This window comes from Sesamum indicum, linkage group LG11, assembly GCF_026168435.1.
Source record: "Sesamum indicum cultivar Baizhima isolate 11 linkage group LG11, ASM2616843v1, whole genome shotgun sequence".
In the NCBI taxonomy this organism is placed as follows: Eukaryota; Viridiplantae; Streptophyta; class Magnoliopsida; order Lamiales; family Pedaliaceae; genus Sesamum; species Sesamum indicum.
The window spans coordinates 16,097,737-16,121,105 of record NC_142667.1 but is presented as its reverse complement, the minus strand read 5'-3'; the positions used below and the strand labels follow the sequence as shown (position 1 = coordinate 16,121,105).

General features: G+C 35.8%; 4 protein-coding genes across 6 annotated transcripts; 3 read left to right on the top strand and 1 right to left on the bottom strand.

Annotated features, from left to right (window-relative positions):
- The first annotated feature begins 4,303 nt into the window (after window positions 1–4,303).
- On the top strand, window positions 4,304–6,830 carry LOC105174499 (Major facilitator superfamily protein). Its single transcript, XM_011096624.3, has 4 exons — window positions 4,304–4,600; window positions 4,826–5,043; window positions 5,141–5,685; window positions 5,767–6,830. Exons 1-4 carry the CDS (start codon window positions 4,465–4,467, stop codon window positions 6,632–6,634), a joined length of 1,767 nt encoding a protein of 588 aa, XP_011094926.2. The 5' UTR covers window positions 4,304–4,464; the 3' UTR covers window positions 6,635–6,830.
- A 1,694-nt stretch (window positions 6,831–8,524) lies between these two features.
- On the top strand, window positions 8,525–10,529 carry LOC105174498 (glyoxal oxidase-related protein). The gene has a single exon (XM_011096623.3). It carries the CDS (start codon window positions 8,793–8,795, stop codon window positions 10,392–10,394), a length of 1,602 nt encoding a protein of 533 aa, XP_011094925.1. The 5' UTR covers window positions 8,525–8,792; the 3' UTR covers window positions 10,395–10,529.
- A 1,480-nt stretch (window positions 10,530–12,009) lies between these two features.
- Window positions 12,010–16,805, bottom strand: LOC105174497 (BEL1-like homeodomain protein 9). 2 transcript variants are annotated; one of them, XM_011096622.3, is made up of 5 exons: window positions 15,825–16,805; window positions 15,495–15,716; window positions 13,031–13,398; window positions 12,881–12,941; window positions 12,010–12,756 (listed from the first exon to the last, which is right to left on the bottom strand). In XM_011096622.3, exons 1-5 carry the CDS (start codon window positions 16,404–16,406, stop codon window positions 12,226–12,228), a joined length of 1,764 nt encoding a protein of 587 aa, XP_011094924.1. In that variant the 5' UTR covers window positions 16,407–16,805; the 3' UTR covers window positions 12,010–12,225. The 2 variants fall into 2 exon arrangements, with proteins under 2 accessions (XP_011094924.1, XP_011094923.1); XM_011096621.3 differs by having other exon boundaries at window positions 15,495–16,805.
- Window positions 16,806–18,901: 2,096 nt separating this feature from the next.
- On the top strand, window positions 18,902–22,740 carry LOC105174496 (uncharacterized). 2 transcript variants are annotated; one of them, XM_020697568.2, is made up of 7 exons: window positions 18,902–20,076; window positions 20,684–20,854; window positions 20,955–21,104; window positions 21,640–21,741; window positions 21,845–21,915; window positions 22,000–22,067; window positions 22,232–22,740. In XM_020697568.2, exons 1-7 carry the CDS (start codon window positions 19,873–19,875, stop codon window positions 22,468–22,470), a joined length of 1,005 nt encoding a protein of 334 aa, XP_020553227.1. In that variant the 5' UTR covers window positions 18,902–19,872; the 3' UTR covers window positions 22,471–22,740. The 2 variants fall into 2 exon arrangements, with proteins under 2 accessions (XP_020553227.1, XP_011094922.1); XM_011096620.3 differs by having other exon boundaries at window positions 18,950–20,076; window positions 20,678–20,854.
- The last annotated feature ends 629 nt before the right edge of the window (window positions 22,741–23,369 follow it).

The following is a 23,369-nucleotide window of genomic DNA, read 5'->3' as shown; positions in this document are numbered from 1 at the left end:
ATAAGTTTGACTTCCATGCATACATGTTTATATCTATTTTCATAATACTAACTCATTATTTATTTTCTTTAGTGTATGCTTTATTTGAAATTTGAGATTCGAATATATCTAAATGATGTAATTGTTCAGACAAATCTGAAGTTTGCAAAAGACAAAAAGGTTATGAAATTAGAAAATATGGACAAAAGAAACTTTTATAAATTTAAATAGAAAATTACAAATTATCCCATGTTTTTCGCTTCAAATTTCAAGGACTAGAAGTTTGTTCTTAAACAAGAGTTTTGGATTTTAAGTCCGTGGGTATGTTGTATGTTTGTAGTGTGTCTTGTGTATGTGGTAAAGAAAAAATTAGGTTTTATCTTAAATTGATACATAAAAATGCATATGGCTTAAATATACAAAAGAAATCTGTATATTTTGAATTAGTGTTGTTCATATTAATCCAGTTAGAGGTTGGTGAATTAAGTGTGTGATTGAAGGCCAACCCATTAATATTAAATTGAAATAAATAAAATTGAAGGAGGGCATTGAAATTGGTATATATGGGCTACACAAGATTCCCAAATCCCACGCAAACTCCTATTCCCGAATCTCAAGCATTTTATTAGAATAGAATGGTGCATGTCAACCTGTGTTTTAAAACTCGAATCCTTTATTAAATTAAAAAAAAATTAATTATGGGTCATTTTTTTAATTATTAATTCAATCGTGATCGAATTGATGATATCATATATATGTCATAAATAATTATAAAATATATAAAATTAATTTTAAATATTAAATAATATAAATATACTTAAAATTTTATTTTTTAAGCATTTTCCTCTTTGCAAATAACATTTTCAATAATATATGCCTATAAATTAAATAACATAAAATAAAGATGTAATAGTCTAATACAAAAAAATATAGTACAAAAATAAATAATATTTAAATAATAAGCGTCTAATACCAATGACTTAACAAATATACAAAAAATTAAGGATTTTTGGCTGATAAAAAAAAAAAAAATTCTTATGCTCAATTTATACCACTATACAACCCGATTGATTCGACTGGTCCGGGACCGATTCAAGCGGATCGACGATTGGATCGTTGGGTTATCCGATTCTCTTAAAAAATGGCAGTTATTACACCCCACTGAATTTTGCCTTTTGCCCAACCCACCTTGTGGGCCAATCAGCTATTTGAGCGATCCGATTGAGTCGGCTGGGATGGATTTCACAACACTGATGCCAACCTCCCTCTTATCTATCACTCATCCTTCCTATATCATTAAATTTTAGGCACCTAATTAAGCTACCTATTTTAATTGCTTAACCAGATTCCAAAATAGACTATTAATTATGCTCACAAATATATATTAAAAATACCTCACTTTCTTTTCTTTAATTATTAATTGGGTGTTAGTGGGTACAATACTCCCCCCCCCCCCACCCCAATTGATGATTACTATGGAAGAATAATGATGAGGATGATTATCCACTTCCAATTAAATTAGGGCTATATAATATAATATGATGAAGTGGCTGTGACTGTGGCCTCGACTTGTTTTTTAATTTGGTAATCCCTAACTTTAGATATATCATATTATGATTGGTTACTAGTAATATATAGCACACCATAACATCATTTAAAATTTTATGGCCACTCTGATTTTCACCATTCCTCTTATCAAATTCTAACTTCAATCATTATTTAAAGCTCCTAATTAACTTCTAGTTTCCATTCTTTAATTGGAGAGTGTCTATTTATTTGATAAATATTTTACTTTGTAATTTAAAAAATACAAGAAAGAAAAAGATTATATAATAAAAAAAAATGTTCAACTTAACGTCTTTTAGTTTTTAAAGTGATGCAAACAGATTTTTAGTATTAGCGGGGTAAATGTTATACGTGCTACTTTTTTTTATAAATTTTTTTTTTAAATAAGGTGGTCGAGAATTAGGTAAAAAATATGTGAATGGAGAGCATCATTATGACTCCCACAACAGTGGACTTATCCTAATTCATGCGCACATACTTATTTTAAAAATAAATTAAGTTTTGGATTGTAATCCCATATTGTCATTTTTGGTAAGTTGGTTTTAATTATGTGGCTGGGAGAACTTATAAAGCCATCAATGAGAGGAATTGCAATTATTCTGGGCAGCCATGATAATCAGAGTAATGATCCCAGTCCCACGATGTGTCAGAAACTGGTGGAGTTGAGAGTTTTATTTGGTTTGACTTGCTATATATATATATATATATGCTCTCTCCTTGGGTTTTCTTTTTTTCTTTTTTTTGGCTAGTCAATAGTCATGTGAGGGCCGACGTCTGTCCTGTCGCTGTTCTTTGAATACAATAAAACATTTAACACATGGAAATATAGATCAAATTGCACTATATTAATATACCACATGGTCAACTTGTTTGATGAGATACCTAGTGTGAAATTATATGCAGACGAGTAAGTCCACAAACCAATGTAGTTTAGTAAGGGATTCAAACACAATATTGTTATACGCGTGATGTCTATTTGAATATTTATTAATTGTTTAGTCGAATTAAAATGTGTATTTTAATATGTCTGTTAATTTTTATGTGGTTTGCTTTTAATTTTTTATGTCAATTATAGGGATCTTGACCGACACACATGGTACAAATGAAGATGTAGATACAATTCTCCTAGACAAGTGAGAGGGAGAGGATATTTTCGTATCATTATTTGATTAAGATTTTAATGGTTGTAAAATCAATACACATAAAATTCTTACGGTTCTTTCTGTTTGAGGAAATATTTCGTGAAACATATCACTAATCAACTAATGATCTGATTATAAATATATTTGAATAGAATAAGCACTCAATTAAAAATCTGACAACGTGATGTACCTTAACTCATAATATATAATATCATTCATTGTATACATATTCTATAAGTTTTGGAAATCAAAATATGTTCCAATTTGGTTGTCAATTTCTCAAACCCTAGCTACAATTCTGATCATGTTCACATGCATCAATATGTGGGTCGGTTGTTGCTATTTTTTCCTCCTGCAAATAGCCGCCACATAAAATGATACCGATGTAGGAGAAAATGACAAGAGTCATGAAGATAGAGACACAATGACATGCATGAACCGATTATACAACAATTTATTGTTCATACTTAGGTAGATATTGAAAGAGATATAGCTAGCTAGTACCTTGAATTATGTGTCTGAAGTGGGATTTGGGTGTGAACGTATATGTATATATATATATATATATGTGTGTGTAATTATGACAATTTTATTCGATCATGAGATGTAAGTCCTGAAGCCGGTGTTGCTCTTCCGGGTCAAACTTAATTGCTTATCATCAACATCACATGATTGATGATTCCATTCCACTATGATAATCATGGATCAGACATCCAGGAAATTAAGATGAGAAGATGTGGATCTCATCTGATCATTAATGTGGTTGTACTGATAGGATATTGTGAATTCCCAATCTAGAAAAAATGAATTCTAATTATATATATATATATATATATATATATTGACATGTTGTGGATGCATATATATATATACCATACATGCTCCAAGCAGACCAAATCACACAAAACTTATAACTAATATTATATTTGTTTGGAGATACTGTCTTGATTAAATAAAATTAGAACAGGGGGGTTGAAATAATAGCAACTGTCAAGAGGCAGACAAGTCTGTTTAAAATTAATACTAGTAATACATTGGACAAAAAAGCAGGCAAAAAGGGTATTTTATTATTCTTGATATATATATATATATCGACGTAACATCTATATATATACTTTAATCAAGATTTGATTAGATTTGACCTAATATTGTACTCATGTCTCCAATGGCATCTTCCTTTCCATTATCGGAGTTAACTGTTAAATTCCATAATCTTCATGGGATCCATCGCACGTCTTCGTAGCCATATGTAGTAAAGTACCAATGAATACTAGGCGATCACACGGTAAAGATTATGCGCGGATGAGACAAGTACATAGTAGTGTGAGGTAGCTGCCCACATGCAAAGATTTCGAGCAAGCATCACATATTGTGTTCTTGGATAGATGTTGTGCATAGGGTCCTTAATGAAACCACTTTATTCGCTTTTAAAAGTTGCATTTTAAAACTGGGGAATGGATACTATTCCCCAGTTAGGAGCAACAAGGACTGCTAATAAGTGGACGAAATCGTCTTTTTTTTCTTCAATCACAATCATTGACAAGAATGTTTTTTACTACAATAATGTTTTTACTTCTTTAATCCACATTTTCTGGGTTATCATCATTGTGGCAAAAATTCAACGGGAGTGAGCTTGAGGCAGTAGGATTCTGGCCTATATAAGGACAACCAACCAAAGTTGCCAACCACCCACCAACAATCAGAGATATCTTCAGATAGAGTATTACATCCTTGGTGTCTTATAAGTATTAATTTGCTTACAACTAAAGAACTAGAGATGGAGCAAGCAAAGAAACAGGAATCACGAGGTGGGGATGAGGATAAATGGGTGCATGATTCTTCTCTTGATCACAAAGGAAGAATTCCTCTTCGAGCTTCCACCGGTGCATGGAAGGCTTCCCTTTTCATTATAGGTAATGCAATTTCATGACCCGGTTCATATACGCAACGGTATCTTGATCCAATCCCATGAATCAAACATGAAGATCAATTGCATGCTCTAGCTGCATAGTGCTCAAAATTGTAGTTAAAGAAGCTGAACAAAGATTTTCTGATCATAGTAGGATAGTATCACCTGCAAAGTGTGAAATAAGTCTAACTAATCAAGTAGAATCTCTTTGTATGTTTGTTCTTGGCAGCAATCGAGTTCAGCGAGAGGCTGAGTTACTTTGGTCTAGCAACAAGTTTAATCATATACCTCACGAAGGTGATCCACGAAGACCTCAAAACGGCAGCGAAGAGCGTCAATTATTGGTCTGGTGTGACCACATTGATGCCCCTGCTTGGAGGATTTGTGGCTGATGCTTACCTTGGCCGATTCTCCACAGTTCTAATCTCGTCCGTCATTTATCTCCTGGTAAAAACATTCCCTTCAATTTAATTTATCTTAGTGCTTTATGTGTCTGTTCCAAACAATAAAGTGATGTGTTTCTTTTTGTTCTATGTGAAAACAGGGCTTGCTTGTTTTGACAATGTCTAGAGTGGTTCCAGGTTTGAAACCTTGCGACGTTGGGATCTGTGAGAGACCTCGAAGGATCCATGAGGTTTTCTTCTTCCTTGCAATATACTTGATCTCAATAGGTACAGGTGGGCACAAGCCATCTCTGGAGAGCTTTGGAGCTGACCAGTTTGATGATGATCACCCCGAAGAGAGGAAAAAGAAGATGTCCTTCTTCAATTGGTGGAATTTTGGACTGTGTTGTGGTCTGCTTCTCGGCGTGACCATAATCGTTTACATCCAGGAACACATCAGCTGGGCTGCTGCAGATGTCATTCTTACAGCAGTCATGGCTTTCACCATACTGATATTTTGCTCTGGAAGGCCGTTTTATCGTTTTAGGAAGCCCACAGGAAGTCCCTTGACGCCATTGCTGCAGGTATTGGTAGCAGCTATTGCAAAGAGAAGTCTTCCTTATCCGTCAGAACCTGATCAACTCTACGAGGTTCCAAAATCAGACCAGACTCAGAGGAGGCTCCTTTTCCACACCAAGAAGCTCAAGTAAGTTTCTTGCAAACTAGCTCTTGGCATCTAGAATAGATCAATCAGATGTACTGATGAATGTCATATATTATTTGCCAGGTTTCTTGACAAGGCTGCAATAATTGAAGACGGACAAGATTCAGCAGAGAAACAAAATCCATGGAGACTTGCAACTGTTACAAAGGTGGAGGAGATGAAGCTTGTCGTCAACATGATCCCAATCTGGCTGACAACCCTACCGTTTGGCATATGTGTGGCACAAGCCTCCACGTTCTTTATCAAACAGGGCACAACACTGGACCGTAAAATCACTCGTGATTTCATGATCCCACCAGCCTCCATATATGCCTTGGCCGCCATTGGGATGATAATCTCTGTCACAATTTATGATAAACTCCTTGAGCCCATCTTGAGAAGAGTAACGGGACACGAGCGAGGCATCAAAGTTCTCCAAAGGATCGGTATCGGGATGATTTTCTCAGTTTTGACCATGGTAGTAGCAGCCTTGGTTGAGAGAAAGAGACTAAACGTTGTGGAGAGAAATCCACTGGAAGGTTCAGTTTCGATGAGTGTCTTTTGGCTGGCACCACAGTTTCTCATCATCGGAATAGGAGACGGGTTCGCATTGGTGGGCTTGCAAGAGTACTTTTATGATCAAGTACCTGATTCCATGAGAAGCTTAGGCATTGCATTGTATCTCAGTGTGATCGGTGCAGCAAACTTCCTCAGCAGCCTTCTCATAACATTAGTCGATCATCTAACAGAAAAAGGTGGCAAGAGTTGGTTCGGCAAGGATTTGAATACCAGCCGGCTCGACTATTTCTACTGGTTGTTAGCAGGCATTACAGCAGGGAACATCTGCATCTTTGCCTTTGTTGCCAGCAGATATTCTTACAAGAACGTTAGAAAAACAACGGTGGCTGTTGCTGATTGTTATGAAGGGGATCACATAGAAGCAATGGCTTAAATCTATATATATATTCGTCCAAATTGTATTCAGTAATGAGTATTGAGAAGATTAGTGTACGTACTACGTAGGATTAGCATGATGTACGAAGTGATGAGATATATGTGGTCAGGTGATTGTATGTTTCAACCTAGGTGGGAAATAAGGCCTAAATATGGTGCTATACTAAGTTGCTTGTTGCTATGTTAGATTTAAATCTTGAATTCCGTTGGTTGACTAAGATCGCATTCTTATATAATTTTCGATCATTCATCTTAGGTAGTGATGGCAATTGGGTGGGTTTGTTCGGACTCGAGACTCCCCCTGCTTTGTGAACCTCCGCCCCATCCCCTTAAAAACCCAAACCCCCGCTCCGTCCCACCTGGTCTAAAATTTAAATTTAGTAATTTAATATAATTCATTTATTTAAAATGAATTATATATTACAAAATATATATTTAACTAATGTTTTATTTTTTTAAATAAGTAATATTAGTTTAGATTTAAATATTCTAACATAATATTCAACCTGAAATTAATTGTATAAGACAAAATATACACCCAAATTTTTATTTTTTATTAAGTATAATTTTAAAATTAGTAATTTAACATAAATTTTGATCTTAAATGAATTATATGATACAAAGAATACAATCAAGTAATTTTTATTTTAATAACTAATAGCATTTTAGATTTAGGTACATACTTTAACATAATTTTCGATATATAATATAAACAAAATATTCATCTAATTTTTAATTTCTCAGTAAGTAATATTAATTTAAATTAACATAATTTCATTTACAATAATTATGTAATACAAATAATACATTCAACTATTTTTTTCTATAATTAATACTAAATATCATTGTAAATTTAGATAATTTAACTTTATTTTTTCATCTAAAAGAAATTATATAATACAAATAATACATTCAACTATTTATCTTGGTATTTCATATATAGAGTTAGATATATGCAAAATTATTTAAAAATTTACTTATAATATCATAATTTTCTATTAATAATGTATTGCATATGAATAAATAAATAATAAAAATTATTAAAAAAATACATAGGGACGAATCCGATACAAAACTCGTAACTCGCTGGGACCCAGCCAAATCCAATATTGTAGGATTTGAACCACCTTGAGCCCGATAATATGAGGACCAAATTGGTCGGAACTCCGAAAAATCAAATCCAATTACCAACCCTAATCTTAGGTAGAAGGGCCATTGGAGTAAAATTTTGCGCCAAAATCATATGCAACTAAGAATTTAATGTTTATTGTATTTGGTATATAATTAATTTAAATTTGACCAAAATCAATTTAAATTAAAATTTTTTATTATCTTCTTTCTACTCGGAATAAAGATTTTTTAATGTAACATTATAATCCATGATATCATGTCTTATTTTATATATATACTTGTTTGTAATCTTTAGATTATTAATATATTTAAAAAATATTAAAGTCCATGATATCATATCTTATTTTATATATATACTTGTTCATAATCTTTAAAGTATTTATATGTTTTAAAAAACATTTTACTGTATATAATAAAGAACCTTTAGTATGACGTTACTTTTCAATTTAAAAAGAAGATGAATTGCGTCTTTGTTCCCCTCATCTTGATGGTGCGAAGATGATCAGTTTATAATTACCAAAATTAATTCATTCAAATTAGGACAAAGGAAAACGACTTAACTGTATTAATTATGTGAACCATAGTCCATAGTCTATAACTCTCTTATAGATGGAGACTTGGTAATGGCTTTATTGCCTTTGAAATTGAACTTTCAGTTATTATTGAACATAAAATCGTAATAATAATAATAGTTTATGAGTTATCATTCAATAAAAATTGACTTTCTTAATTTACAAATATTAATGCAGCTAAATAAATTTTCTTTACCGGGACTAAAGATGAAAACATTGATGACTGAGGTAGCAGTAGGATTCCCACTCCAACTGACATAATTCGAGAGCATATATAGATATATATAAATAACGTTATTTTATTATTATTTCTCTTTGTCCTGCTTTCAGGCACTGGAACGTCATCGTCTCTTGGTTTTCAACTCTTGGACATCACCATCCATCCATCCTTCCTCACTGACACAATCCACTGAAACTCAAACTGCCCCTTCACTTTCTCTCACTAAAATTCCCATGTCGACCACCAAGCTTCTACTATTCCTCTTCTTTTTCTTCAATGCCGCAACCGCCGCGGACCTGCTTCCCGGCGTGTGGGAGCTTCTCGTCCCAGACGCCGGCATAGCTTCCATGCACACGGCAGTAACACGTTTCAACACCGTCGTCCTTCTCGACCGGACCCACATAGGCCCATCAAGGAAACTCCTACCCAAAGATCGCTGCCTTGTCAATCCGGCTAACCCGCACCGGAAAGACTGCACTGCCCACTCAGTTCTCCTCGATTTGCAAACCAACAACATCCGCCCATTAACTATTTTAACCGACACGTGGTGCTCCTCCGGCCAGTTTCTCCCCGACGGCAGCCTCATTCAAACCGGCGGCGATTTGGATGGGTTCAAGAAAATCAGGAAGTTCACCCCCTGTGAACCGGGCTCATTCTGTGATTGGGAAGAACTGCAGGATCTTGAGCTGTACCAGGGAAGATGGTATGCTACTAACCAAATTCTACCTGATGGTTCAATAATTATAATCGGTGGAAAATCAGCTAATAGCGTGGAATTCTTCCCACCGAGAAAGGAAATTGGCGCCGCGAATTTCCCCTTTTTGAGTGAAGTAGAAGATAATCAAATGGATAATCTTTATCCGTATGTTCATTTACTCCCCAATGGCGAACTCTTCATTTTTGCTAACAATAAAGCTGTATTATATGATTATAATACAAATAGTGTGACAAAAACTTATCCTATACTTGAGGGCGGCCCGAGAAATTACCCCTCTGCCGGTTCATCTGTCATGCTTGCGTTAACAGGAGATTACTCATCGGCTACGGTCGTCGTCTGCGGCGGAGCAGAGTATGGGGCGTATCTGCAGAGGATGACGGATAGTCCGGCTCATGGTAGTTGCGGGCGGATTGAGGCGACCCGACCCGACCCCGTATGGGAAATGGAAGATATGCCGTTTGGGAGGATCATGGGTGATATGCTAATGTTGCCCACTGGTGATGTGCTGATCATTAATGGAGCTCAAGCTGGGACCCAGGGTTTCGAATTGGCTTCAGTGCCGTGCTTGTATCCGGTACTGTATAGACCGGATCAACCTTTAGGACTCCGATTCATGACCCTAAATGCCGGAACGGTTCCCCGGATGTATCATTCGACGGCGAATTTGCTGCCGGACGGGAGGATTTTGATCGCCGGGAGCAATCCCCATTACTTTTACAAGTTTAATGCTGAGTTTCCGACGGAATTGAGGATCGAAGCGTTTTCGCCGGAGTACCTGTCGGCGGATAAAGCGAATATTAGGCCGAGTTTGGTTGAATTGCCGGAAAGGGTGGGATATGGGGAGGTGTTCGAGGCGGGAGTGACGGTGGAGCTGCCGGTGGTGGGGATAGTGGAGGTTAATTTCGCGAGTGCGCCGTTCGCCACGCACTCGTTTTCGCAAGGGCAGAGAGTGGTGAAGCTGTTGGTGGAAACCCCGGCGGTGGAGGGTGGGGGGAGGTATAGAATAAAGTGTACGGCTCCACCGAACGGGAAGGTGGCGCCACCAGGGTACTATATGGTGTTTGCGGTGAACCAAGGTGTGCCGAGTGTGGCTAAGTGGGTCCAATTGGTGGCTTGATCCATCCTTTTCAACTTTCCTTTTTTTTTTGGAAATATGATTATAGGTGTCGGTGAATTCAGTAATTTCATAATTTTGATTTCTTGAATGAATTTTTGAAACAACAAATTTATTGAATTTTTGGTTTTTTTGGCAGTTTACATCTACACAAATGTTAAAAAAAAAAAAAAAAAGTTATCCTATAATGACAAATGACTATTAGTAATACCTATAGCACAAATTTTTATATATTAGATACGGTGACATACAGTATTTGCGCGCATAATTTTAGTATTATTTTTATTTTATTGAAATGCATAATTTACAACCTCCCATACAAAAACTGTCTTGTAATTTTTTTTAATGCAGTAATTATTAATACATATATTGCTCAAATCAAATTAAAAAATGACACTAAATTTGTACAATAAATATAATATTGACAACAATGACTATATATAGCTAAACAAATACCAATATGCTATTTCAATTCTAATGAACAATAAGCTTAAACAAATGGGAGTAAATTTAATTTTTAAGCCCATGTAACTGCATAGAATTAATTTTTAAAGAAAGTCGATTGAGTAGTTAATTCTACATGAGTCATAAAATAGAAGGGTATTTTTTATTTGATGTAGTGGCATCAAAACTACCATTTTAAATCTATATGCTCTCCTCCCTTTATAATTAATTGTGATTACTTGATTTTTACAAAATGACTCCGTGACATTTTAACACGACTATATTAATTTTTTTTATTACGTCGATAATATTTAAAATTTATTATATACATTGAGAACCATGTATCACAATGGGTGTCAATTAATAATTTATGGGAAGCAAAGTCTGGTAACGGCTAGTTTATCATAGGTTTGAAGTTGTATGTAACGAGGAGGAGAAGGTTCTTAATGATTTTTAACCCATCCCCATCTATATGCGACTAAATTATAATGGGCTTTAATAAAGTTTTCTCAAAAAGCTGCTTTACGTTTACGTTACATAAAACTTTATGCGTTTTTGGTACCTTTTTCCCTTTAGAATTGGTTGGTATTTTTTTTTCCTTCCTAAAAAGGGAATTGGTTGCTACAATGTATTTTATTACGAAATATTTTCACTCGAATTGAATTGAACTGAATCTAGATCAATATTAAAAAAAATGATCAATAATATGATAATTACACTAATTATATAATTAATATAATTTAAATTAGAATTTTGCACTTCATTCCCCAAATATTCAGCGCTTATAAAAGGATTCCTCTACTAATAAATGTGTCTGTCCCCACTCAACATTGGTGTTTCTGTGAGTACCCCATGAGAGTGAGAGAGGTCCAAAAATGTTGAGTCACAAATTAGCTGTCCGGCCCAAACACAAACACATACACACACGCACGCACATGCATGTCAATTGTGAATTGTGAATTGACACCAACCAACCTTATTTCCCCTTTCTAAATTAGCACACTAATTCATTCTCTTCTTCTTCTACTACGAAAACGCCACTTAATTTTGAACTTGAGGATTGAAAATGTTGACCCAGAAGTTATTTACCATTTCCCAGATCAAATTCTCTCATGCATTCATATATGTTTAATAAAATTGGAGAACCCAAGCTGGTTTTCACACTGCAACTCAATAGTCCAATAATTTTAAATAATGAATATATATATATATATATATATAATTATATAATTTGCACAAGAATGACATCATCTTCTACAATTGAGTAAAGGCAACCATCTAACCATCAGCTTCTTGAAATTCAGATGGTTGATCACATCATCATCAAATAGAACCCCTCTCTGCTATAAGTTACCCATCCATCTTCAGAAACACATTAATACATTCACATTCACCCAACAAAATCATGCATAAGCTGTCCATCCATATTGATGTCTCGTCCAAATTGTCGATTTTGTGCTGCAAACCCACTCGCCACGTATCCGTCCCCCTGCGACTCCAGACCAAAGCGACGAGCTGCATTTATCGGGTAGGGATCCGATAATCCCATACCATTCTGATGAAGGCCCAGAGTTAACGAAACACCCCCATTACCCCCAGTGTGGCTCACACCAACCCCCAGCCAAGGATTATGCAACAAATTATCGTATGAGAATCTCATTGGCCCCTCGTTTCCTCTTGTAGCAGTTCCGGTTGGGTCCTCCCGGTTACGTTTCGAAGGGATCTCTCCTATTCTCTGGACGGAAGTTGATGCATTTTCACACTCAATGGAGCAGCTTGTGGGCAAGTGATCATTTAGCCTATTGGGAGGTTGTTCCTCTCTTTGGGAAGGCTTTTGGCTCTGTCGCGTTTCAAGCATGTGTATTTCCTCCACCATCGGCTTCCAAAGCCTCACTCTTGCATTGATAAACCAGTTAGAGACCTGATCCATATGACATGTAACGCATTTAATATTAATGCACATGACCTCGTTGAATGCAATAAAAACAATTTCGAGCATCCCCCTCACAAGAATATGAATGCAGAGGTAATAAAATGGAATGCACCTGGTTCCTCGAGAGACCCGTCTGTTTTGCCAACATTAGTTTGTCGGTGTCAGTCGGGTAACTGCAGTAGTAGCATTAAGTTAAAATAGTGTACAAGCATATGCATGTGTTGCCAAGTTGAAGACAAAAATAGATACAAGGGATGCTCACGGATGCAGAAAGTGCTCAAACAGCCAGGCCCGAAGGACAGTAACAGCACGCTCAGGAAGTCCTCTTTGTGGTCGCCAGACAGGTTGATCGATAAATCCCGTGCTCTGGAACGTCCTTTCGCCGTAAGTACTCTTTCCAGAACTCTCCAGTCCGTGAGTTTCATCCCTCTCACAATTTATTTTGCCATGAGATTTAGTTGTGAACTGCAGCTGATCTGTAATGGCATTCTTTAGACTTCTGAAATGCTTAGACATGGCCTTTAAAGCCAAATTTGCAAATGGAGCTGCACCGCTGAGTCCAGCAACAGACTCAAATGCTGCTACAGCAGCCTGCATCTGCTGGTAATACTGCTTGTACCTCTTGTACACCTAATCAAAATGACAAGCTTTTTCAGGGATTTCAGTGATGTCAAAGCTCAATTTCACATATTCATTCCCCATTACATATTCCCAGTGATGCTGGTCACACGACTGATGTGATTGCAAACAACATATGAAGAAAAGCACCATAACATTCCACATCTTTCTAGAGAGCTATACACATCATTCTTATGTCTCCCAGTTTATGGACCAAGGACATTATGCTAAACAGCCCTCAACTCTATTATAAACTTTGAGATCCCCTGTAAGGAAAGGGAAGTAAGAGAAGAAACCTGGACAAATTCAGTGAAGAGGATATTCCACAAGGACTAACGTTTCACATCAGTCATACTATAATCTAATACCTCCACAATCACGTTGCACTAAAATGAAACCTCGTTGATAGAATACTGAACATCACTACTATAAGTATTGTATTCCCCACTTGCTCCATCAATTAATCTTTGGAAAAGAAAGGATTACCTTATTCTCAATGTAGTCATCCTTGAGCCACTCACATGCTACAGCACAAGTTCAAAGTCCAATGATCAAGCTCTAGACGAGGCCAATCCTTTCTTCTTTTACCAATATTTTTAAATCGATTTGACATAGTGATCACTAGAATGGGAATTCTTACTGGTATTCTAATTTAATGTGCAGAGTGGGAAAATTCCCATGCTAACGCTAAATTAGTATTTACTTAATCCATATCAAGAGAAAAGATAATATTACGAACTCCATATATGGCAAATTCATTGTCCCATTTTAACTTCTACGACACGGTTATCCAAGTAATGAAACCAAAACCCACTCCCATCACTTGTCACATGAATACTATTGCCAACTTTTAAGAAAACATCTGATTTCAATCATCACTTGCTGTTTTAATTCAGTAAGCCCCTCCAATTCTGTGAGCTCATTATGCACATCAACTAATGGCTGTGCAACTCATGATAAATTAACTTCTTTTGCATTTCTATTAACATGTTTACTGAAACTTGAAGGAGTAACCTCAACATAAGAAATGCATTATATGGTAACTGAATTTGGGAGTAGGTAGTGAGCGTCTGGGTCAATTTCTTTGATTAACAAACCAACTTTCACAAATTTCATTTCCATTTTGCTGAGGTATAGATGATTTAATTATACCAAGTAAAAAGATAGAAAAATATATAAACTCAAAGTAAATATGTCTATAGGACGATCACCAAATTTGGCATTTCACAGAAACAACTCAAATTCATGGTAAAATCAGAACTCTAAGTAAGCTGAACTTCACGAGTCGTTAATTTATCACACTATTTACGCATTTCTTGTAAGTTATTTTGGCTCAAAGGCAATGTAATGTAACAAGATGTATTGTTGAAGTGAGGGACAACAGACAGAATCATGTTCTTCCACTTCACAATATAAAAGAGGACAAAAGAACTCCAACACCATTACTTAATAAATATTAGAGTATATTCTCATTAGGCATATATAAACTTTCTCAAAATCTAACTATACACATGTTTCAGCGAATAAATCTTTTCAATTGATTCTCTTAATAACTTTATGCAAGATGGAAACCAAACTTGGTGACAATATCAGATATTAGAAACTCTCACTTAGGTTGTCAGACACTTTCTGGTACCATTTGTAGTGCATATATTCTCACAATAATACTTCCCTAGGAAAATGCATTCTTGACACCCTCTAGACCTATCTACAAGAATCTAGATGGCAAACATTTCAGATGGACAAAGCAGTACAGATCCATTTCTACCACACATGATCAAAGTTTAATGCTTTTTCTACCACTAAATCAAGCAAAACAAACCTTGCATGCTACTATCAGCAATGATGACTAGCCCTTTAGAGAATCTATCTTTAACAAGTTAAATAATAATATGACACAGTATCCACAATCAAAGTTTAGATACACCTAGATAGTACTACTAGGATGAACAGAAATATACACCACATAATGTGTACTGACGAGATATTATTTGCTGGAAATCTCAAGCTGACAACAAGCGAGTAAAGCTAGTGTTTCAAAATTATGATTAAGGTATAAAAGATTAAGTTTTGAGTTAACATATGTAGGATGAAGTTAGTAAAGTTACCTCATGAAGCATTGAAAGTAACCTTGACTTCTTTCTAGTTTGCTCACCTCCGTCAGTACTGAAATTCAAAGGATCATCGACAATCCCGCTCAAACTTTCCATTGGAGGAGGGTCTAACAAAAATGAATCAGCTCCAATTTTTTCTGCGTAAATTCCAATTCCCCTACCCACATCACAAAGCTCTTCCAACAACTGCTGAGCAGGTTTCAAAAATCTTGATCCCTTCAACACAGAAGCATAGCCAGTGAAGGGCCCTAAAGGCACTGAACTCTTAGACAACTGAATTGAGGTGGAACCACCATTGCAAGAAACGAGTAACCCTCCACTAACCTTGTTGTTGCTAAACATGGAAGATTCGTATCTCTGCAGATTGAGCTCCAGAGGAAGATTGTTACTGTGGTGGGAAGACAAAGACAAAGACAAACTCTGAGCATTTGTTGCAGCGGTGCTACTGTTGGGGTTGGGGTGTTGATGGGGTATGGACAGTGTCTGATCAGGCTTATACACCACAACTTCGTTTCCATGAAAAGACTGATCAAGAAGTAGTCCTCTATAACAGTGGGGGGATGGTGCTGCATACACACATGGGCTGCCGCTAATATCTTGAATAGAGGTAGGGTTTAACTGTAGGGGACCTAACTGCGGATCCACATACATATGATGATTTCCTCCCACAAAACCCATCAAATTCATGCCCTCTTCTTTCACACCAGCGTTAGTATTCGGAGCAAGACTGAAACTTTGGCGGTGGAGGTTGAAATCTGAAGAGATGAGTGGGGGATCGTGAGCAGAAAGTAAAGGAGCACAACAAGATTGGAGGTTATCAAGGCAGGCAGGTGAATGGTTGTTTACTCTGAGCTTATCTCTTCTGCTTTGTTGTGGGACATGATACGATTCAAGTCCCTCGGCCATGAGTACTCCTACTACTTACTGTGCGCTAAAGACAGGGAATCTGTGAGGGGTGTGTGTGTGTGTGTATATATAGTGGGAAGAGAGAGAGAGAGAGAGAGAGAGAGATTGGTAGTAAAAAGATGATGAGAGTTTAAGAGAAGAAAAAGAGAGCAACAGTGAAAGAGACGGGGTGATGATGAAATGAGAGGCTGTCTGCCAATGCCATACTATCATATGTAATCAAATTTCTGTTATATAGATATTTAGAAATACAAATATGTAATTTCTAAATCTCATTAATTTGGTTTCTTTTCCTGGAACAGCAGCAAGAGAAAGAAGAGGCCCCCGCCCCTTCTTTCTCCTGCCGCAGCCTAATTACCAGACAAAATCCATACGTCCAGTAGTGAAAGTGGAACTACTGTAGTCTATTGTACACTCCCCCCTCTCTCTCTCTCTCTGTTTTTTTTTTTTCTCCAAGAAAAGTCATGTATTATCATCTATGCATATATACATGCATTTGCCATACTCCGTTTTTCTCTTACTACTTTATAATTTAATAAAAGAAAATCCCGAAATAACGGCATAAACATCTTTCACTGCACTTTGTTGTTGTAACATTACGCTTTTTCCAATGGAATAATAATTATAATGATATGATATGATTCGCAAAGTTTGTGATGGATAATAGTTGATCGAGATAATTATATTCTCTTTTTATGTTTTGATATAATTATACGTAAATTTTTTATTGCTTGATAAATTACACCTAATATTTTTTAGGTTTATTTTCATCTAATACATAAATTCATTCATTAGTCAAAATTCACTAAATTTACTGATATAAACAAAAATTTAGAAAAAAAAAATCTATATTAACCTCTGATTGACTTATAACATGATAGATAAATTTTCTTATGACCAAGTTACTTTCATACATCTTCACGCGTTAATACATTTGAAAAATTATATTTTCATTGTTATATGAGTAGTTTAGTTTAAAAAATTATTTAACCTACAATAAGTTCATTTTAAGTCGATTAAGAGTAAGTATTAATTTTTATTTAATTTTTTTATTAATATCAATAAATTTAAAAATATTAAATATAATATTTCAAATTACAAAAAAATTATATATAAACATAGGAAAGTTCATAGTAGATATGTGATATAAATAGAGAGAGAGAGAGTGTGTGTGCGGAATGGCACACGTGAGCAGCAGGAGGGATTAAAGAAAAAAGAAAAGGAAAAAAGAGTGAGAGTGTTGGGCAGCCAACACTCTATCCGCCAAACAGTTGCTTTTTATAGCGTATCGCTTCTTCCCATGTTTCTTTATTGTTATTATTATTATTATTAAAGAAACGAAATGATTGATTGAAATAAAATTGAAAGCTTCTCATGTTGATGTTGATGTTGATGTTGATGTTGTTGTTGTTGCCCTACTAATAAGTAATACTAACTACTGCTTCTCTTAATTATTTCATTCTTTCTTTTCTATAATTAATAATAATTTTGAAAATATAATAGGGACTCATTACCTTAATTTAATACTAAAAATAAAATGTTAATTCTTATTGGATCAAACATCTATATTCATTTCTACAAAATTTTCATTTAAATTAAAATTTTAATTGAACTAAATAAATAATACATATAGTTGATTATTATTTTTTAAATTATACAATAAACGATTTAAATCTTGTCAAATCTGAATGGAGTTAAAAACTCAGAGTAAAACATTTTGATTAGGTGATTTGTTGTTGTTTTTTGTTTATGAATAATATGGAGGGTAACAACTAGAAATGAATTAGTATAGTCCATTGATGAGAGGTAAGGTAGGTAGGTTGAAGTGAAGAAAGTGTGTGTATGTATATGTAGGGAGCAATAGCAACAGGAGGTATATTCACCTTGTTTATTTTTATTTTTAAATTATTTTGAATGACTCAAATATATTTAATATTTTTAAACTATTTAGGTATTTTTAATTATTTAGCATAAATACATCTATATACAAATATATATATATATTATAAAAGATATGATTTAACAATAAATAATAATTTTTATCTGAAAAACACAACATTAAACATACAATACTTATTTTAAATTATCTTAAAAAATAAATGCAGATATATATAACAAATAATTATTTATTTTTATTTTTTTTTTCTATCTCAACAAAATATTCAAATTACGAATTCAAACACTACGAATATGTTTTGAATAATTAGTGGTCGTCATGCTCACGTTCTTTGTTGTCTCGCACACAGTAGGTTGAGTAATGTGTGTTATTATTAATTACAAGGAATGAGAATCCCTTGCCTTCCCTTCACCATAGGCCATATACATAGGTAGCTTAGGGTAATTGAATTAATAAAGGAGGTGGATAGGATGAGCGTTTAATTGCACAGTGAGTAACGTCACCACATATCTTTTGCTTGAAGGAGTTGAGAGAGAGAGAGAGAGAGAGAGAGAGAGAGAGAGATTTATATATAAAATCCTCCGAAATTGGCGAGGCCTGCTGCTTCTTCCATCAGCATCACCCCCCTTTGATGAATCAGGATTGGATTGGTTCTTCATGTGGAGTTGCGGCAATCTGTTTGAGGCGAGAGTTGCTTTTATTTGTTATTTTTGCTGAAATGAGAGAGAGAGACGTGGATATTGAGTCCTGGAAATGCGCATGGGACGTAGGTTGATTTCATTTCCCACCCTTCCTCCCTGTGTGTGTGTGTGTGTGTGTGGGTTTCCATCAAAGTTGGGGCCCCGCAATGCAACTGTGAGTAAAGAGAGGGAGGGAAAGGAGCTGCTCTGCTCTTACTCTAAACGCCTATACCTACCTAGTAGCCACTAGCAGGGCAGCCTTATAATTATCAGTTTTATCACTTTTCAGAGCTGCAGCAGTGAGCAGACCCCCAGACCCCACACCCACACCGCTTCATCCACTCACCGCTTGCCCCTCCATATGTAATCCCAATCCCAAACGCAAACAAACAAACAAGGTCCAACAATCAATTTCCATTTTCCCCCTCGCCCTCGTGCCTCGTTTAAACCAGACCAGACCGCAACAGTACCCTTGCTTCATTCCCAGTTCAAGTTGGGGCTGGGCTTCAAAATCCAATATGGGCTCTTCTATGGTGTACAAGACTTTTGGTTGGGCCCGGCCTTCCTTCCCCCTTTTTTACTTTATGTGGTAAAAACGTGATGCCATTTTTTACTTCCCGTTTCTTTCAAACCACCCAGACAATATTCAAAAAGTAATATTCCGCGGAATCAAACCCCTTCTTCTCCTCCTCCTCACTAGGGTTTTATTGCCTGTTCCTGTGCCCCAAAATTAATAAAGAATTCCAGACCAAGTACCGCGGCATCAATTAACTTCCACTCCCAAACCACTAACATGCTGAACATTCCCGGAGATCTACAGTGTTTATTTGACTCCTGGGGAGACACAACACACCAAAACCAATTCCATCATTGATTTTTATTCGACCTCATGGCAGCTAGAGTTGGGGTGGACGGCGGTTCTGCTACGAGGAAGCTTCTCCATCACCATCACCATCACTCACGCCCGCAGCAGCAGCAGCAGCCGCAACTATCGCAGATTGGTGCGGTGCCGCAGCTCCTCGCCGGCGGCGTTGCTGGAGCTTTCAGCAAGACCTGTACTGCTCCTCTGGCTCGCCTCACCATTCTCTTTCAGGTTTTGTTTTGTTTTATTGCCTTTTCTTCTTATGTCTCTCTTATGCTTTATTTGCATAGAGGACAGTGAGAGAAGGAATAGCAAAATCGTAATAAAGAGACGAATGCGATATCACTAATTCTCTTGGCGACCAATTTCTTAAATAAGGCTGAACGTTAAGAATTTTGATATGAAGAAGGTTCTTCAAAATTCCTCGCTACTTAAGTAAGATTGTCTTTTTGTACAAGTTCTACTTGGCGTTGTCCTCAAGAATCATATTCACTTTTCTTTAAAATTCAAGGTCCAAGGATAGTTTCCTCTCTTTTCTATTATTGGTTAAGTTTTACTGGGAATTCACCTGAGCAATATGACCAGAATTGAAGGAATTAGGAAAAATGAAAGTTTATGTGTATAATCTTGGATTAGATGATTTGAACCTTATGTAAATTTAACACCATGGTATAGCTGGAATCTAATTATATGGCATACTAATAAACCTCTATTTTGTTGTGCGTTTGAGAAGATGCATACCTATATCTAAATTTTCTTTGCTGTCTCTGTCATACGCCTTTTTGCCGTGCTGTTTATTTATTTCTTATTATTTTTTCTAATCTCCTGTTAGGTACAGGGCATGCATTCAGATGTTGCAACGATGAGTAAACCTAGTATATGGCGTGAGGCACTTCGTATAGTCAATGAAGAAGGTTTTCGAGCTTTTTGGAAAGGGAATTTGGTTACCATAGCTCACCGGCTTCCCTATTCTTCTGTCAACTTTTATGCTTATGAAAAGTACAAGTCTGTGAGTATTTATTAGACGTGAATGAATTACTATTCTAACCCAGCTGAAGAATGCCTAATGTTAATGTGCTGTCTTTCTCTTATATTAAATTTTTTTGCAGATTTTAAAATCAATGCTGGGCCTTGATGGAAATGGAGGGAATCCACATGCAGAGATTATTGTGCATTTTGTAGGTGGTGGCTTGGCAGGAATAACTTCCGCTTCTGCCACGTATCCATTGGACCTTGTCAGGACACGACTCGCTGCACAGGTGCAAGAGTAATACACTTTAAATTGAAGCATAACATTTTCTTATTCGGCGGTTTCCTACTCATAGCAGGCTGTGTGATCACTACCAATGAAGGATTCTGTTGAGGCAGTTATCTTCTTCTTCTAGTTATGAGTCAACTTACTTATATTGCCCCCAGCCTGCCCAATCCCAAAAAAAAAAAAAAGACTATATAATAAATTAGGAAAACGGGGGGGAAAAGAAAAACAAATGGAACTACCTTGATAAGATCAATCTAAGTTAATGAGGAAATCATTCTAAACCCTCAAATCACTATCCAATGCCAGATGGATTTGCCAAGGAACTTCGATTCTGGCTTTTTCTTCTCTTAGTTGTTGCTTGTCATCTTGGTTTTGGGGTATTATGCTTTACATTTTGAATTCCTTTCCATTTTTTGAGCTAGCAGTGGAATCAATGTGCTCCCTTTCTCTCCAGACTTATCCATGTTATTCATCTGTTTGAAGTATTAATTACTTGTATGGATATTGTTCTCATTTGGTTTTACAAAATATTTTAGACAAATGCAATATACTATCAAGGCATAAGGCATGCACTTCATACCATCTGCAGAGATGAAGGCTTTCTTGGTCTGTACAAAGGGCTTGGAGCAACATTATTGGTATTTTATAGTCATTTTCCTTATATCTAGTGTTCTGTAACCTACGCACGATTTGCATTCTGAAATGGCTATGATTTCATTTCATTTTCTTTTGTGGATGCAGGGTGTTGGACCCAGTATAGCAATAAGCTTTTCAGTTTATGAGAGTTTGAGAACTTCTTGGCATTCTCGAAGGTGAAGAACAGTCTGACTTTGTCTAATAATTTTGCAATGATCTCTTTCTTGTTTAAATGCTAAGAATATCTGGTTTTCCACTAGGCCCGATGATTCTGCAGTATTGGTCAGCCTCAGTTGTGGCAGTCTTTCTGGCATTGCATCATCAACAGGTGGGTGGGTTGTTACTCCTGCGTATTCTTTTAGACTTGTACAAAGTTCGAAAAGTATCTTTATTATTGAAGATATCTATTTTATTAGTTTAAAGCAACTGTTTTTACCTGAACTGTGCAGTTTACCATTATTGCTTAGATGAATGTAATCTTGTTCATTACAGCAACTTTCCCTTTGGACCTTGTGAGGCGAAGAATGCAATTGGAAGGTGCTGGTGGTCGAGCCCGAGTGTATAATGCTGGATTATTTGGAACATTCAGGCATATCATCCGTACGGAAGGTTTCCGAGGCTTGTATAGAGGGATTATGCCAGAATACTACAAGGTTGTTCCAAGTGTAGGGATTGTTTTCATGACATATGAAACATTGAAGAAGCTAATGTCTCATGGGCCTTTCAGTTAGCTGCATGTCCAGTTATGTCCCTTGATTTGATGAACAACTCATATTGAATCAATTTTGATTTAAAATATATGCCAGTTTACTAATAGGTAGGTACTACCGTCCATGGTTCTGTGGCGGTAAATTTTCTGATGCTGCCAATGACAATGTTTCAGTGTATAGGTGATTTGATAGTATAGTCTTCCACATTAATGTATTTCTTCAGTTCAGAGCTAAAGGACGTTGTATTGATGATTGTGTGATTAGAAAATTTTGTCAAATCACTTTGCCAAATCTTGTCGGCTGTCGCCACACTTTTATTATTCTTTAAGCATTTGTGTTTTTTCTTTTTGTAAATTCATTGTTATATCAGTTTTCTATTAGGGATGAGACTTGTGTACTGATTTTATAATCACGTATGAGAATTCAATGTTTTGATTTTTGTGAATTTTCTCTTTTTCTTTATTATTGTTATGGTGGATTTTAAATTAATTTAATTTCAGATTTATTTAAAATAGCGAGTTCTGAATTTTCTTTTTGAATTCATGTACCTCTCCATGCATCCAGGATGAAGTGTTTATGTTCCCGTGAGATTGATGCATGGATGTAACAGAGCTACTTCCATCAAATCCTGAAGAAATCTATAAAAGGATGTACACAGCTTAGACATATATGCATATGCTGTTGAAATGCAGCGACGATGCAACTCAAGATTATGAGATCTATTACTATGAATTTTGTGATTATATCATGAACTGTATGCCAAGGAAATCCTCTTAGATAAGGTCTTACATACCTCAAGGTGACAAATGCAACCATACCCACCTGGAATATTTTGGTAACATGTGTCATGCCTAATTTTGTCTCCTGAGTTATAACAATGGAAAGCTGTGCATCATTCTTTTCTAATATTTTTGCCTGTT

Excerpts from the sequence above, each read along its gene's own strand:
- LOC105174497 (XM_011096621.3), bottom strand. The coding sequence starts at position 16,406 with ATGGCCGAGGGACTTGAATCGTATCATGTCCCACAACAAAGCAGAAGA. Across the intron at positions 13,399-15,494 it reads TACTTTCAATGCTTCATGAG|GTGTACAAGAGGTACAAGCA; the intron begins GTAACTTTACTA and ends CATTTTGATTAG. Across the intron at positions 12,942-13,030 it reads TTTGAGCACTTTCTGCATCC|TTACCCGACTGACACCGACA; the intron begins GTGAGCATCCCT and ends CTACTACTGCAG.
- LOC105174496 (XM_011096620.3), top strand. The coding sequence starts at position 19,873 with ATGGCAGCTAGAGTTGGGGTGGACGGCGGTTCTGCTACGAGGAAGCTT. Across the intron at positions 21,742-21,844 it reads GGCTTGGAGCAACATTATTG|GGTGTTGGACCCAGTATAGC; the intron begins GTATTTTATAGT and ends TTGTGGATGCAG. Across the intron at positions 21,916-21,999 it reads ACTTCTTGGCATTCTCGAAG|GCCCGATGATTCTGCAGTAT; the intron begins GTGAAGAACAGT and ends GTTTTCCACTAG.
- LOC105174499 (XM_011096624.3), top strand. The coding sequence starts at position 4,465 with ATGGAGCAAGCAAAGAAACAGGAATCACGAGGTGGGGATGAGGATAAA. Across the intron at positions 4,601-4,825 it reads GGCTTCCCTTTTCATTATAG|CAATCGAGTTCAGCGAGAGG; the intron begins GTAATGCAATTT and ends TGTTCTTGGCAG. Across the intron at positions 5,044-5,140 it reads CGTCCGTCATTTATCTCCTG|GGCTTGCTTGTTTTGACAAT; the intron begins GTAAAAACATTC and ends ATGTGAAAACAG.
- LOC105174498 (XM_011096623.3), top strand. The coding sequence starts at position 8,793 with ATGTCGACCACCAAGCTTCTACTATTCCTCTTCTTTTTCTTCAATGCC.